The 16,539-nt window shown below is 39.3% G+C and overlaps 1 protein-coding gene across 1 annotated transcript; it reads right to left on the bottom strand.

The window, feature by feature from the left end:
- Positions 1–2,961: 2,961 nt before the first annotated feature.
- LOC4340093 (palmitoyl-acyl carrier protein thioesterase, chloroplastic) lies at positions 2,962–7,714 on the bottom strand. The gene is made up of 7 exons (XM_015788934.3): positions 7,574–7,714; positions 6,060–6,630; positions 5,826–5,959; positions 4,473–4,586; positions 4,182–4,368; positions 4,020–4,088; positions 2,962–3,844 (listed from the first exon to the last, which is right to left on the bottom strand). The coding sequence occupies exons 2-7, from the start codon at positions 6,570–6,572 to the stop codon at positions 3,578–3,580; spliced, it is 1,284 nt and encodes a 427-aa protein (XP_015644420.1). The 5' UTR covers positions 6,573–6,630; positions 7,574–7,714; the 3' UTR covers positions 2,962–3,577.
- Positions 7,715–16,539: the final 8,825 nt, after the last annotated feature.

Raw genomic sequence — 16,539 nt, 5'->3', positions numbered from 1 at the left:
TGCGGCACAGGACCTAAATGCAAATTTTCCAGCACAACTTGTTGGCTCTATGATTTTACAATTTAAAATTATATTATATAAAGTCAGATGAAATAAAACTTTATATCAAAATTGTAGAGCTCAAAGAGATCTACAGCTTTGTTATTAACAACTTTTTCATTTAAGATGTTTTAGATATCCAAATATTCGTTACAAAATATAAAACATATTTAAAAAAATCTTAGATCTACATTTCAAACGACATTGGATGGAGATAAACCTTATATGAAAGTTGTAGATCTTGATCAGATCTATAACTTTATAGTTTATCACTTTTCCATTTAAAATCATTTGAAGTATCGAATAAGCATTATTAGTTTTTAAGCAATTAAAACCGGTGGAAACGGTTTGAACACAAATAAAAATTTTGCATTTAGTTCCCTTGCCGCCCTCTGGAAGGATGATTTTAAGATTTGTAAATTTTCGAAACAAAAAATTACTTTTGTAAATATTTTAATAAAAAATGTATAAATAAAAAAAATTCGGGAGAGAGAGATGTCTCGGGCTAGCAGCCCAGGTAAGGCGTTTTCCATGGGCCGGGCTGATGGAGGGTTGGCCTGCAAAGCGATTTCGATTATGTGCGACCCAATAACGGGATTGGGCCTTACGTTCGGCCCATTTTGGATTGTGAATTACATGCGGCTATGTTGGTTGGGCCGTAAGGGGCTTCCAGTTACGTGGGCTCTGACCGGCCTACAGGGTTGAGCCCAATAGATAGGTGGCCGGAGATTATTTGGACTTTTGGAGCCTATTGTTGTATACAGTACATACAGACAGGTGGTACAGTAAATTAAATGCGCCATCTCGTTACAAATTCCATGAATTAAAATGTCCAAAATTTGAAAACTAAGCCAATCTTTGAGATGAATCGCACTGACACCCCACATGCTTGCAAGTATCCGTGATAATAATTTGCTCATAATCTAAATCAAACGGAGCAAGCCTAGCTACTTTCTGAAAGTAATAGCATGATATGATATGCAAAATGCCAAATGGAAGTGCAAATGAAGAGTTGGGGACGCAGCAAACCCCTCTTGGGTCTGGACCTGTGCTGTACTCCCTGTGTACTGTAATCACTAGCTGAAAGCCTGAAACCTCGCTGGAGATGTGCAGAGTTGAGATGCGTAGAGCAGGCATTCGTCAACTGATGGTACTTGAGCTGTAGCATGCAATGCAGCAGCAGCCAGGCAAGAGCTAGGCATGCAATTGATTGATGTCCTGCACCCCTCTTCGCCGGATCGCCATTAACATGGCCGGATCTACACTGGTAGCTATTATCATCCAGCTAGCTACTAGCCGCCATCGTCGGCTGGCCGGTAGGCAACAGCTACACCGAGGAAAGAAAGATACTACTGTACTCGATTTAGTCAATTGTTCAGTTTGATGATCATGCCTGTAATCGTGATTGGTTGAGATGAAAAGGTAGCAGGAGAAATCACTGCATTTTAAGATAAAATTTCGACGAAAATTTTAGATGTTTTAAGATGGAAAGAGTATCTATGATTTTCAGAGACAATTCTTTATTTTTCATCAAAAGTTTTGCATGATTGTCTTATTGGTATATAAGGGTAAGGATAACAAGAGCGAATAAGAAATTGGGTAAAACTTTTCCCCAGCTCATATAAAATTGGGTGAGTATAATAGTTCCTATTTTTTTTCCCAAAAACGTCGCATCGAATCTTTGGACATATGCATAGAGCGTTAAATATAGATAAAATGATAAACTAATTACACAGTTTTCATGAAAATCGCGAGACGAATCTTTTAAGCCTAATTAGTCCATAATTAGCCATAAATGCTACTGTAACCCATACGTGCTAATGACAGATTAATTATGCTTAATAAATTCGTCTCGCGATTTCCATGCGAGTTATGAAATTAGTTTTTTCATTCGTGTCCGAAAACCCCTTCCGACATCTGGTCAAACGTTCGATGTGACGCTCAAAATTTTCTATGTATCACTCGTCCATTCCATTCTTCTTCTTCTTCCAGCGACCTGTTTTGTAACATGGAGGTTGGGTTGTGTGTCAGGCTGTCATGGGGACCCATATGCTTTTATATCCATTTTATATTTCAGGGACAAGTGTCACTACAACTCGCACCAAATTCATGCCGGCGGTTGGGTTGGTTGGTAGGCTGGCTGGCTTGGTTTCCAGCCGCTCACTTAGGTTTTAGGTGGCAGCTGCACAACACGGTCGCAAACCTAACGCCAGCTAGCTCTCTCTGCATTGCCTTTGCATTCATTCATTCAGAGACATTATCTGAATCTGATTCTGCTGCCTATGTAGCTCCTGCCATGGGTCTTTGATTTGTTTACTCCTGTTCGTTATGCTACTTGCAGTTTGTTATGCAATTTCTCTCACGATGAATTGATGATTTGGTCGTCACCGAACGAGTGATGCTCCTGCTTGCAGCATGCAGTTGGTGCCAGAAATTATTTGGAGATCTTCTATTGGAACTTAGAACAGATCAGCCAAATCTGTATACTGACTCCGTTTCAAATTTTATTTAAACACTCAGATTAGCCATTTATTTATTTTGCAACACCTAGTTTTCTACGAAAATATTCAGGTTAAAAAAAAGAGAGGAGAGACAAATTAATCGCCGTTTGTTTGCACGTCGCTCTACGTTCTCCAACCATAGTTGTAATGTAATGTAAGGCAAGGCACTTTACAGTTGCACCTTCCATGCAACCACAAAATACAGCAAAAGAGCAAAGCTCAGAGCTGTCGTGCTAACGACAGATCATCAAGGGTTCTTCCAAGAAAGGCTCTTAAGAGGTTTCCAGCAATCTCCTCTGAACAACAAATAGCCTGTTTCCAGGACGATTCAACAGAATAAGAAAGAAAGCAATCTTTTAAGAAGGCAACTTTTTCAGACAGACAATTCATTCAATTCTTGATGAAGCAGAAGTCATTTCAATTATTGATGAAAACGCAGGAGGTCTGCGATTCATTCATTCAATTAATAAGAAAAAGATGGCAAGAATGTACAAGTTAGGCTGTTACTACAATGGATTGCATCTCCACACACAAACCACCTGGGCTAAATTAGTATTACATCTTATTTATCTATGTCGATTGTAATATCTCTGCTGCTCCGGCCTCAATCCACAGCTTCTTCTTTTCCCTTTTCTTTTAGAAACACAGGTCAAAAACAATCCAGCTTCAGCAATAAGCTTCACACAAACACCTCCATCATCCTGTGTGATAAGCAACTGCGGCCACTCTTGCTCCACAACAAATGAACAATGCAAAGGATTTCAACCCTTTTCATTGGTACCACCAGTCATGCTTATCATCCTGCTAATGTTTCCCAATCAGCTGATTTTATCCCAAACCGCTTAGTCATCTTTCTGAACAAGCTGCCAATAAGAAGCATCTCTCAATCTTCAAATCTGAATGTGTGCTGTGTGCATCACAAAACCCAGGCTCGGCATGCCAAATTTCCCACCAACAATCATTTGTCCTGTGTTGCTAGCCAAGTTAGAATCTGCACTTCTCAAAGAGGTTACTTGCCGGATAAACTACAGAAGCGCTCATGCACTCTCAGCTGGGAAAAAGCCCATGTTCCCCTCGCCCTGAGCTCGCTTCGGTCGCCACTCTGTGTGAGCCTTCACAATGTCTGCTCCGGACTCCAGCTGAAGCAGATGGTCACACTGGATGGAGGATTCTGTGTTGCCATCATCGCATTCACCTGAAACAGCGGTAAGCGACTGAAGCACACTGTCACGGCCACACTCCTTCCTGTAATCCAAGGTCATGCTTGCAAGCTCGTGCTTCTCCAGTATCGAAATTGGAGCACTCTGAGGAAAAAAAAACAAAACGTACTCAGAAATTTGAATAGCTTTTGAATATACAGTGCAAGTGTTTTTACAGCTTGGCATATGACTAGGAACTAGGTTACTAATTACGATCAGACACTCTCTTTTCTGATCTAGAGATAGCATGTTCGGATAGAGAAAAGGAAAAAGAAGTTACCTCAAGTATCCAACCAATATACTTCACATTGTTCACATGCTGGTTGACATCAAGGTCACTCCACTTCGGCTGACATGAACAAAGGATCCCTCATGAGAAATTTTATGCATGAGAACCACCAGCAAAATGAATGACGGTAACAAGCAATATTAACTGACTTACAGTAAGCCCTTTTCTTGTGAATTGTTTGGTAGCAGCGCCATCAAATGTGGTCCCTGGCTTAGGCAACTTTTCACCCTGCTCCTCTGATATAGCAGAACGGCCATTGAAATACGGGCCTATTTCAGCTCTAACTTCATCTGGCATTTTTGAAAGTCTTCTAGTGTTCTTATTCATCATCACCCAAACACTGCAAACAAGAGAGGAACAATTAGCAATCGAAAAGGAATAAAACATGCTGGTAAACAGCATGAAACAAAAGAAATGCAACAAATGCAAACGATAAACACAAACCTTGTAGCCCTCAAGATTGTTTGACCAGAGTTGTAGTCCCGAACATGCCAATCTCGACGCATGCCATTTTTGCCAGCAGCAGCTACCCATGTGTCAACTTGGACCATATCTCCCCTAAAAATTTGCAACCAAAATTTCAGCCTATGAGAAATTGTGTAAACTACATTCAGAATTCAAAAACAGCAGACCGTTTTCCTTCTCATAAACTTAAAATTGCATCAATCGTCAGAAGAACAGGGGAAATTTAATAGCAGGTACTGAAAGTTGCTGACATGGAAGATTAAATGTAGCATGAGATCAAAACTCGATCTAGATCAGGGATGTCCCCTAGGTCCACAGAATTTATTGCTTACTACTAATTCAATTACTCCATCAATAAAGGCAACTTTTCTGATCTCTTGAGGTGTACTCTATATGTAGGCAAATACTAGCCATTTTTTGTTACTTTATTTATTCACAAAATTTGTCCTTATCACGTTTCACAATGAAGAATTTTCCATTTGTGTTTATTAATTTCCCTTTCCATCCACCACAGATTTGGTGGACCCAAAATATATTTGTTAGTTATTAAGGGGTCACATGGTAATGCCCTGTAAAATCAAATGATTTTCTAAACATGCCTGCCATGGTGAAAAGTGAGAAGTAACATGAACAGGGGTGCAACAATTTGTACGAAAGGAGACACAGGGCAGATACCACTTAATAGAGCAGTTCTAGTTCATCAATACATTGTCTTGTCAAATAAACAAACGTTTTCCTCAGTAAATGATTTCAAAAGATCTATCACTCATCTTATCATACAAGGCAATACATGTTATTGTTATGCTTTTGAGTGTAATACTCCATTTCAAGGCACTATGCCTGCTAAAGGTTGTGGGCCATGAACCTACGAGAAGTTCAAAGCACAGGAAAAATAGGCAAAAATATTGCTTATATCTGCAGAACAATAGAAGCAGCAACTTAGTAGGGAAAGGTTTTCATGTAGGGTGATAAACACTCGAACATGTGCCTCATGTCGCATAAGGAATGCAAGAATCTACGTCTACTCAGAGTCTCGATGATCCATCGAATGCCACAGCACACAAACATAGGGAAAAAGGAAAAAAGGACTGAAGACAAGTTTAGCTAAAAACATTACACCGTGGATATTGAGTTTAGCTAAAAACATTACACCGTGGATATTGAGTGATAAATCTTTCCCGTACCATGTAAACATTAAATTGTGACACTAAATGCACCGGGGACAAAAGTACTCCATTAAGAATGAAAGAAATGTTATGAATTAAGAGTAAAAAGAGAAGTTTTGCCATCCAAGAAAATGATGTGGAGAGTAGTGGATTGCAGAAAAAGTACCATGATGGGTATCGCTCAACAAGAAGCTGAATTTTGCTGACAACCCATATTAAGTTCCGTTTGCTCATCTCCGGCGTAGCACCAAAACCATCACCTAAGAGACCAGCAGTTTTCACATGGTTCAGAGCTGTTTCCTGCAAAGCTTCAAATTACAGTTAGTATGCCACGAACATAATGTACCAATAGTGAAAAATACGGAAGAAAAGCTAAAGCAGCATAGCTCCATTGTATCACCTGTAAATGATTCATTAATGTCTCAATAGAAGCTGTACGATCAGCACCAATCTCGTAGGACCGAATCAAGAAGTTTTGCCTAAACACCAGCCCGTCTTGGATGATCCTACCAAAGCCGAATGTGTCAGCCAGCATGTCAGGCTTCTTCGGCTTCCAGTCAAGCAGAGTCCACTGCTTCTCAGCTGCCAGGAAAATGGTCGTGACAGCTGCAAGAAGCATGCTCCAGTCTGGCAATTGGTTATAGAATGTCTTCGGAGCAGTGTACGGTATTATATCCTCCTTGTCTGGGCTTGTAGTCTTCAGGTTAACCTTGGTTCCATTAACCTTAGGAAGGGCTTGCGCCTGCGCCTTGACTTGCATGGCCCCTGGAGACGGATTAGGCTTCGCGACGATTCCGCGGACACTCAAATTCTCTGGCAATTCACCGGTTGTGTTCTTAGAGCTTCTAGCCGAAGCTGCAGGGGAAGACCCTGGGACAGGGAAGAATGCAGACGCCGCAAGAGAACCAGCCATGACTGATTTGCGTCTCAGGGTCCAAATTTGCTCCAAGTTACACACTAGAAGGGGCAACCTGAACAATTAATCAACAAAATTATGAGTTTCATGAGGTGGTATATTCAGAAACGCAATATAATGTGTCCTATAGTCATATGGCATCAATTAACATTGTCTAAAAAACATGGCATCAATTTAAAACTACTAGCATGCTTGAAAATTCCGGATTTTTCTTGCAGAATCTAACTAATTACAGAACGACGCAAGTGTGATTTTGCATATGTGAGGTAGAGAATACGAGTTAACAATCAGAAATATATGGAGACTAGGAAAACAAGAACTTGAAATGAAAACACGGGATCCAGCTGCTAAAAGCGGTCTCCCCTGGGGCAAAAAGAGTCCACGGAAATTTTAAAACATCCGAGAACATTTGATTCAATTTGGCAAAGGGAGGCAACCCTCCAATCAAACAAAATATTCTGCTTCCGGTAGGAGAAAATACTGGGACAGTAAATGCCTCCAAAGCTAAGAAAAAAATTCAGCCCTTCTTCTCTTGTTCATATCAAGAAATGCTAAAAAAAAAGGCGCAGCAAACAGGAATCCCAAAATAACTCTAATATTTCATTTATTTCAATCGAATCACGCCCCAAAACAAGTATCGCATTGCAATCCATCATACAAAATACAAATTCTTCCATTTGTTCGAGGTCTGTTCATATCCATTCCACGCAAAAACATACAAAACGAAATCCTGCATTGCCTAAGGAAAAAAAATGCCCTCAATTCGACACAAACCCTATTTCCAAAACAAAAAAAAAATCACACAAAAAAACAGAATCAGCTATCACTCCGGCGCCGATACAACTCACCATGGAATCGACCAGATCTACCGAATAAAGCTCCAACAAATCGATACAAAAAAAAAGAAACAAAATGCAACCAACGAAAATCACGCCAAAATCCCCCAGCAGCAGCAGGAATCACTCATCACTCGCCTCGCCAGATCGCCAAGAACTCACCGGATACTCCACGAGACGCGCCCAAATCAAATCAAGCCCCCTTCCCTCTCTTCCTCCTCTTCTTTCTCCTCCTCGCCCACGAACGCGCAGACGACGCGGATTAGACTTGTGGCCGCCTCCGCTCCTCGGGCTCGCCAACTCACACGACGCGGAGCCGTTACCGTCTATATATACAGAGCGCGTATGAGATACGTATTCGTATACGCTTATACGAAATGACGGAAGTGCCCCTCCCTCAGTCTCTGTGCGGTATGGTCAATTTGGTCAGCTCAGTGCAGCGCAAGGTGGAGCCCACAAAAAAACTTTTTTTTTGTTTTTTTATTTCCTCTCCTTTGCTAGCCGATGGTTCTATCTATCTTCACGAAATCTTCGAGCAATCATTTTGGATTCCAGCTCTTTGACAAAGAGAAGATTATGTGCATGGCCAGCGAAATTTCTGTAAGGTTCAGAAAGCGAGTGTTTTTTAATAGAGTTAGGCAGCTCACTGCATCAATTACTACTACTTCCTCCAGACAAAATCAATTGATGTTTTGGACAAATAAATTATAAGGAAAAAATTAAGTGTCCAAAACGACAATAAATTTAACTGAAGGTGGTAAGCACTACTCCCTCTGTTTTATTTTTATATTCTTCACTAAAACTAAGGTGGAGAAAAATATTCTATTTTAGTTACTTCAATTGTTAAGATTTGAATTGCTTCAATTCTCTTTTCAAACATCTCAGTGACTGAAAAATGTACATATTTTCGTGCATAGTGCTACCAAAGATGTTTATATTATGGTATAAATTTAGATCTAAAAATGTTTATATTTTAGAATGAATAGAGTACTCCCTCCGTCCCTAAATGTAATAGATTTTGGTTGGAATAGTTAACAACAATTTATTCACTTTGCTCGAACAAACTAGAAGTACTGAAAAAGATGGTAGCTACAGTAGAAATTCAGTTGAATAGGCTTATTTTTATGTCATTTTTCTTCTTGTATGCATCGTTAAGTTCAGTGTTTTCAACAGTTCTTTCGAAAAGGAAGGAAAATTTTCCCTCATGACCCCAACCATCCCTTTCTTCTCTCCGGATCCATCGCATGCAATTTACCAATGATAGCACAATTAGCAGATAAGCATTGTTTAATGTGTGATGCCACATGTTGTGCACGCAAAACACGCATTCGGCCATTTGCCATCCTTGTACTTCTGGACGCATGCCACCCCAACATCACTAGCTATCCTCTCTTGAATACATGTATACGTACAAACTCTGCATGGTATGGTATGGTATGGCTTCTGTACACCTACCGTTCTCTATTTGAGATGCCCTGTACACCTACCGGTATCAAACGACATTTGCATCGATGTACGCCACATCTTCACGTGTGCCCCTGAATCTTCCCAACCTCTGAAAGCTATAGTTTCAGAAAGTTCAGAAATTTTGAAAATTGAAACTTCAATCGAGTATCTCCAGAATGTTCAGAGAGCATAGATTTCACATGTGTACTGTACCCTGATAATGGAACTTGAATGGAGTACTCCCTCCGTCCCAAAAAAAGACAAACCCTGATTTCCGTGCCCAACGTTTGACCGTCCGTCTTATTTAAAAAAATTATAAAAAAAATTAAAAAGACAAGTCACGCACAAAGTATTAATCATGTTTTATCATCTAACAACAATAAAAATACGAATTATAAAAAAATTTCATATAAGACGGACAGTCAAAGTTGAACACGAAAATTTAGGGTTTATCTTTTTCTGGGACGGAGGGAGTAACTCAAGAATTTGAAGTTCACAAAGATTCAGAATTTTAAGGCCTCATTTGAATCACAGGAATGTAAAAAAACGGAGGAATAGAAAAAACACATGATTTAAATAGGAATATAAAAGTAAAACAGAAGATTGAAAAATACAGAAATATCCATAGGAATGATCGTTTAATTGAACCACAGGAAAAACGTATGAATCAGGTGAGAGAGATAGACTCAAATGATTTTTTTTAAAAAAAAGGTTAGACCTCTTGCTAATTTTCCTCTAAAATCTATGTAGAATTATCTATTCCATAAGAATTTTAAAAGGAAATGATATGATTTAATCCTTTATTTCAAAAGCTTTCATACGATGTTTTTTCCATAGAACTACAATTATCTAAATTTCATATACCTTTTCCTACAAATTAAAATAACCCTTCGATGAAACTTCTATGGAGTAGGAGTACTGTACTCTCTCAAAGAAAATTCAGAGAATAGCCAGCTAGCTGTTGTCTGTTGCCCTCAGATTGAGCTATGCAAATCAGGTTTGCTGTTCCGAGGCAGGCAGCTGGACGTGATGGAGGAAGAACTGACGCCATTTTGCCACACAACAGTATTATCTTTAGGCTAGCTGCTGCTGATGACACTGACGGTTTCAGATTCGTGGGTGAGGAGGCAGAGGGGTAGTTTGGGAAACGGTGGTAGCTTCGAGAAACCCAGCCATTCTGCCAGGGTGTTCTCTTCACCGGCCGTGGCCACGTGCATGCCTCTGTGCCGGTGGCCCCACCGCACAGTTGCTCACCAAACAACTTTGAAAGTTTTTAAAATTATAAATAAATAGTATCATTTTTTTAAGAAACTTTGTTAAATTTGATTTTATTTTTATTTTTTTGCTAAGTTCAAAAATTTTACAAATTCGGTCGGAAGAACCTCCTACTTGGAGCCACCGGTAAACACGAAATTTTGGAGATCCAGAACCGAAATTGTAAGCCTGGAGACAGACACCATATGGTCTTGACGGTCATGCTCGGCGCAAGATGAAAATTTTCAGAGCTTTTTCTGTCATTTTTGGGGTCAGAAATGGAGGTCCACAAGCCTTGGCCTAACAGAAGACTTTCTTCTCATTGTAGTTGTTGCTACACAAGTCAATTCATTTCGGCCACGTACTAACATTGACAGTTGAAATGAATTCTTACAATTAAAATTCCTACGAATCTCTTTATCTCTTTTTTTTTTTGAAAAAGTCCTATGAATCTCCTCCAATTCAAAAGAGCCCTAAACGCCTAAACCCGGAGAGAGACGGATCCACTAGCTCCAAGGTCTTGACAGTCAATCTCGCTGCAAGATAAAATTTTGCAGAGCTTTAATTTTTCTGCCATTTTAGGGTCAGAAACGGAGGTCAAAAAATAAATAAATATTTTTGCTTTGGCCTAACACAAGACTTTCTTCTCATTTTCTTTGTTGCTACGGAAGTCAATTCATTTCGGCTACGTACCAACATTGACAATTCGAAATGAATTCCGGTCAGGCCAGTTTGAATTGTTCGTGTTCGCATCAATTCCTGCTATGAATTGATCAAAAACGTTGAAAGGTACATATATATGCAGGCGTGACTTCCTGGACAATAAAGCTAGCTATTCTTTAATTAGGTCCTTGCAGTGAGGCTAAGAACAAGCTAAGCTATTAGCTAATTAATTTAAGACTAGTAGATGATTTGGTGTACAGAATGGACAGTTTGCATTAGATCAAGTCCAACTAGGAAGGCCATCATCTCTGAAAGAATTTAAAAAGTTAAAATAATTAATCCAAATTGGCGTAAGCAGTATAAGCAGCTCTGGTCAAACTAGGTGATCGATGGATGGATCAAAATTGAATATATATATATATATATATATATATATATATATATATATATATATATATATATATATATATATATATATATATATATAGTCAAGAACCGAGCATTATTGCTTAATTAATTAATTACTAGTCGATCATCATATGATGAATTATTTGCTACTAGTACGTAGCTTTCTTGTGTTCACCTGTCTACTAGCTGCTAGCTACTTTGGTTGGATATGGACATACATATACTTGAAGTCATAACTAACTCGTTATACATGATTTATTAATTACAGTGCCAGTACGTAATCCCTCCATCCCTAAAATGCTAGTCAGATATAGAAAATAGAGAGAAAATAAGGAGAAGGATATGGTGTACTACTGATTCGACGGCTGAAACAAGAAGGAAAAAAAGTACTAGTAAATAGGTATAGTAAATCCCACTCTAAAATTATAGTATTTGTGTGATAAGTTCTTAAGCTAAAACTATGTAATCTCCCAATTCTCAAATTAATCATCATATAACTTTTAAGGTTATTTATAAATGATCAATATATATTAGTATATATCCTTAAGTTTATTCGTTATCCGTGTATCAGAGTAAATGAATATTAATAAATACATGCATCATACACCTAACTCTTTACAACCAACTAACCTGCAATACAATATTTTGATTGGTTATTGGTTAGAAAATAGTGGGGATAGTGCATATATTAAATTTATTACTGAGTAAAAGTAGCACGTGAGAATAATTGATTTTCGTTCATCTTAGTGTACTTATGTAATATGATGATTAATTAGAAAAAGAGTGAGTAATATTTTACTACGGAGGAAGCATTAAGCTTAGTAGAGACTTTAATCAGTTATACTCTATATGTTTCGTATTATAAGTTGTTTGATATTTCCACAGTTAAACTTTTTTAGATTTGACTATTATAGAGAAAATTAGCAGCATCTATGATGCCAAATTAGTTTTGTTAAATTTAACATTGAATATATTTTGACACAATATTTGAAAATATTATTATATTTTGTTATAAACTTAGTTAAATTTAAAGAAATTTGATTAAAAAAATTAAATAACTTATAATATGAAATGTATCGGAGGGAGTACTGCTCACGGATGTGCTGTGGTGCAGTATGATCACGCGGTTAATTTAATTACAGCAACGGACGGAGATGTTTGCTTTGCTAGCTTTGAATTAATTCCTCGTCGTTAATTTCGTTCATCAGTACTACTGTTCTTTACGAACTAGTCTCACTCACTAGCTGCCTTGCAGTGTCCTCGACCGGTCGTTAATTTCCATGGACACATCAAGGCCGCGTAATAAACATATATTGCTGGCACATATAATTTGACGGATCGTACTACGTATATGCCCGGACCACGACGTAAAATGGAGTTAGTGAGATGTTAATCTTATCTTATAATACGAATTTCATGCAAAAAATTGAAAGAAGAATTGTGCCACGTGGCAACACCGGTTTCGCGGGATGGCTCGATCCTGCTTGTGCGCGTGCAGCGTGAAACGCTCGTGTGCGTGCGTGCAGCGGTTGTCCAGAAGGTCGTCCAGAAGTTTCTATTGATCGAGCAATTAGGTCCATGGGGGCACAGCAGTCTATGTGATTTCTCGCGTTGCCGCCGTACGGCTGGCAAAGCTCAGGAAGCTATTGCTTCCTCCTACCACCGGATATTGAGAACTAAAGAAATAATGATACATACTTTGATCAGACTAAAAGAGGATTAACAGGATGTAATCAAATCACCCACTAAAATTCCTACGCTGCAAACATCCATCCTTTTGCAGTTCCTGTGTTTCCTTATTTTGTGTCCGTATTCATGTGATTTATATTATTTCTTTCCTGTGTTTTCCTCTACGGAAATCATAGAATCTTTTCTCTTTAGGGCAATTTCATTCTTACCCCTACTTTGATGTTCAATATTGATGTTGCCCAGTATTTTAGGGTTTTGTTTTTGCCCATGGTTTTTTAAATAAAGATAAATTTTGCCTCTACTTTTGATGGGCAGATTAACAATATTAAATCTTTAGCGAGAAGGCATTCAATACCCTTACTCATGTTGCAAACTTCCCCTGTTTTTGTTCATGATTAAGAATTTGCCCACATTTAGCACATGAACCTTGCAAATTCGATAAACTTTTACCAACATGATAATTTTAACATAAACATCAATAAAAATTTGCTTCAAAATTTGATATCTTGAAAAAAACAAATAGACAAGTCAAGCAAATCTATTGCCTACCTGTGCCAAGCTGTCATCGTCGCCTCCTCTCACAAACCGCCGCCACCGTTGTTGCCTCCTCTTCTCACTGAGCCGCCGCCGCCTCCTCCCCACGTCGAGCCGCCACCATCACCTCCCCGCGCTAGCTGCCGTTGTCGCCTTCTCTCATCGAGCCACCACCACCGCCGTTGACCTGTTGTCCTCCTCCCCATCGCCTCCTCGACACGTCGAGCAGCCGCACCTCCTCCCTACGCTGAGCTACAGCAGCCACCATTGTCCTCCTCTCTACCATGGCCTCTTTGCGCAATGCCTAGCCTCCTCATGCACGCTGCAACTGGGTTGGGTGGCCTGCACTTGCTCGGGTCGTGCCCATTGCCTAGCCGGCCGGCCCAGGGACACTGCCGCCACTGCTTCACAACGGGGATTTGGGTTCATGAAGGGAAGAGTCGATGCCAAGTGCTCAAGCCTGGAGGGACACCAAGCGGTACTTGGATATTTTCTAGGGGTAAAAGGGTCAATCGATAATTTAAAAAATCGTTATCTCTTTCTTTCTCTAATTCTTTACCGCATTAAGTCCAATCCCACTCACTTCCATCAAAAACAGGGGTAAACGCCTCATTCGTTTGAAAAAAATAGGGCAAAAAATAACAACCCTAAAATGTAGGATAAAATCGGTATTTGACATCAAAGTAGGGGTACAATTGTACTAGCAAAATTGTCCCCTTCTCTTTTCTCCCTCGGTCAAATGCAACCTATATATGTCTTGTAAGGGCTACTTTGAAACAAAGATTGAGGGATGAATAGGAAAAACATAGAATTCTGACAAAAAATCAAGCGCAAAACAAAGAATTATAAAACACATAAAATAATATATAAAATAATCATTTGATTGGACCGTACGAAAAATGCAAGAATTAGATGAGAGAGATAAACTCATAAGAGACTTCGCGTGATATTGGACCTTATATTAAAAATACTCCAAAACTTGTATGAATTTGGGCATTCCTTAGAAATTTGATAAGACTCAATAGTTTTTAATAATCCTTTGGTTCAAAGAATCATATAAAAAAATTTCTATAGCAAAATTTATTGTTTCTATATAGAATAAAAGTTCTTATATTTTTCTATATTTTTCTTTCAAGTAAAGGGGCCCTAATTAGTTACTTCACTAAAGTCGAATGAGCTGGGTTCACTTTACCATGCGCGGCAAAGCCACACGGTTTTTCTAGTTAGAACTTAGAACTCTGCATCGATCGATGTAAATGAAGAGGATCAATTCGTACTTTAGCAGGAAAATTTAACATATATAGTGCGAATGATACTGATGAGTCAGTATAGTACTGTATTTTGTACTTAAGCACGTAATTGATCGATCGATCGCATAGTTTTTTACGGCTATGGAGGTCGAATCAAAACCTAACTATGCATCATACGGTATATATAATATATATATCTATCGTCGTCTACTCAAAATTGATTGAATATCAGGTCAGTTTTGCTGCTGTGAAAAGAAGTCGATCAGGAAGGCTGGCTAGCTGCTGGAAGCATCTGCTATAGTCCCTCTGGTTTTATTTTAATTGACATTTTAAATAATGATACGGTCTACGAGATATATTTTTGAACTTATTTTTCTATTATAATATATAATAAATAAATGCATGCTTACTTTTATTATAATGCTTTAAAAGACAAATCTATATACGTTGTTTTAGTTCCTTTAAAAATAAAAATTATAAAAGTTTAACGTTAACCTTGTCTAAAACGTTAATTAATATGGAACCAGAGGGAGAGCATATACTTACTACTCCATCTGCATTATAATACTTGTAGTATGATGCCGGTAAACTGGAGTGAAGTTCCAAGAGAGGAAGTGTTGCATGTCAGCGTGTGTGATCGACTGTGCATCAGACAAATCTCTTTGGGGGCGCGCGCAAACAACGGCCGGAGTTAACGAGATCACACCCAACATCGTCGTCATCGATCCCTGCAGCCGTTACAGCATCAATATATGCTTGGAATTACACCCCAGTTTCAGAAAAAAAAAACAATTTTTAAGAATGAATCTGTGGATGGGTTCTTGTTTCGATTCATCCCAAAAACTATTTTTTTTGGACGAACACCCAGGCTAGCTGCTCCAAGCCTCCGATAGCAGCCATCTGCCCGTCTCTCTCTCTCTCTCTTTGATTTATATATGGATGGTATTTTTTATGATTAAATACATATTAATTTTATTTCAACTTTGGTTAACACTGTTTCGTGTGAAAACTTTCTGTATATAAAAGTTGTTTTAAAAATATCAAACAAATCTATTTTTAAAATTATAATAATTAAAACTTAATTGGTCATGTGTTAATGATTTTTTTATATGTCCTACCTTTATTTGTATTTTCATGGAATATTTTCATTTTCATAGAAGAGAAGAGAAGAGTGGGAACTTCAGTTTAGTTTTGTTGGGCCAGAAATCCCAGCCCAACCTACGGGCCAACCATGGGCCACAGCGCCTAAGCCCACTGGCCACTCTTCTGGGCCAGCCCACGCACGCACCTTGCCTTTCTCTGTGGCCTGCCAGCTCTGCTTCAGGTTTTAGGCAAATGGTACAGTTTCTTTATTATTTTGGAGCGGAGTTAGTATAGCTGCTTCATAAATTTGTATGGAGCCGAGTTTTTTCTGTTTCACAGCTCCACTCTACCTCAAAAGATCCACTGCCCTTTAATTTTTTTAGTGTATTCACACAAAATGCCACTGAACTACCTCTTGCTACCCTCTCTCCTCCCGTTCTCTCTCCTCCCCATCCTCCTACCGACGGCCGGCGGCGGCATGTAGTGGCGGCGAGCGGCGGGTGGGTCGCAGCATCGGTGGCAGGCGGTGACGGCGGGCGGCGGCATGTGGTGCCGAGGGCAGCAAGGAGATGGCATCGGCGGCGGCGTGCGGGCAGCGGTGTTGACAGGTGGCAGCCTAGCTCGCAAGCTGATCGGCTGCGGCTTGTGGGCTGCCCGGCGGCGCAGCGCGCGGGCTGAACGGCGGCGGCAACGGCAGGGTGACGCCAACAAGATGTTCGACGAAATGCGACGAGGGATGTGGTAGCGTGGAACTGAGTAATCTAGCTAAACACTTTTTATACTCATCTCAGTTCTTATAGG

Source organism: Oryza sativa, chromosome 6 (assembly GCF_034140825.1).
Source record: "Oryza sativa Japonica Group chromosome 6, ASM3414082v1".
NCBI classification, from domain to species: Eukaryota; Viridiplantae; Streptophyta; class Magnoliopsida; order Poales; family Poaceae; genus Oryza; species Oryza sativa.
This window is presented reverse-complemented; position numbering and strand designations above follow the sequence as displayed.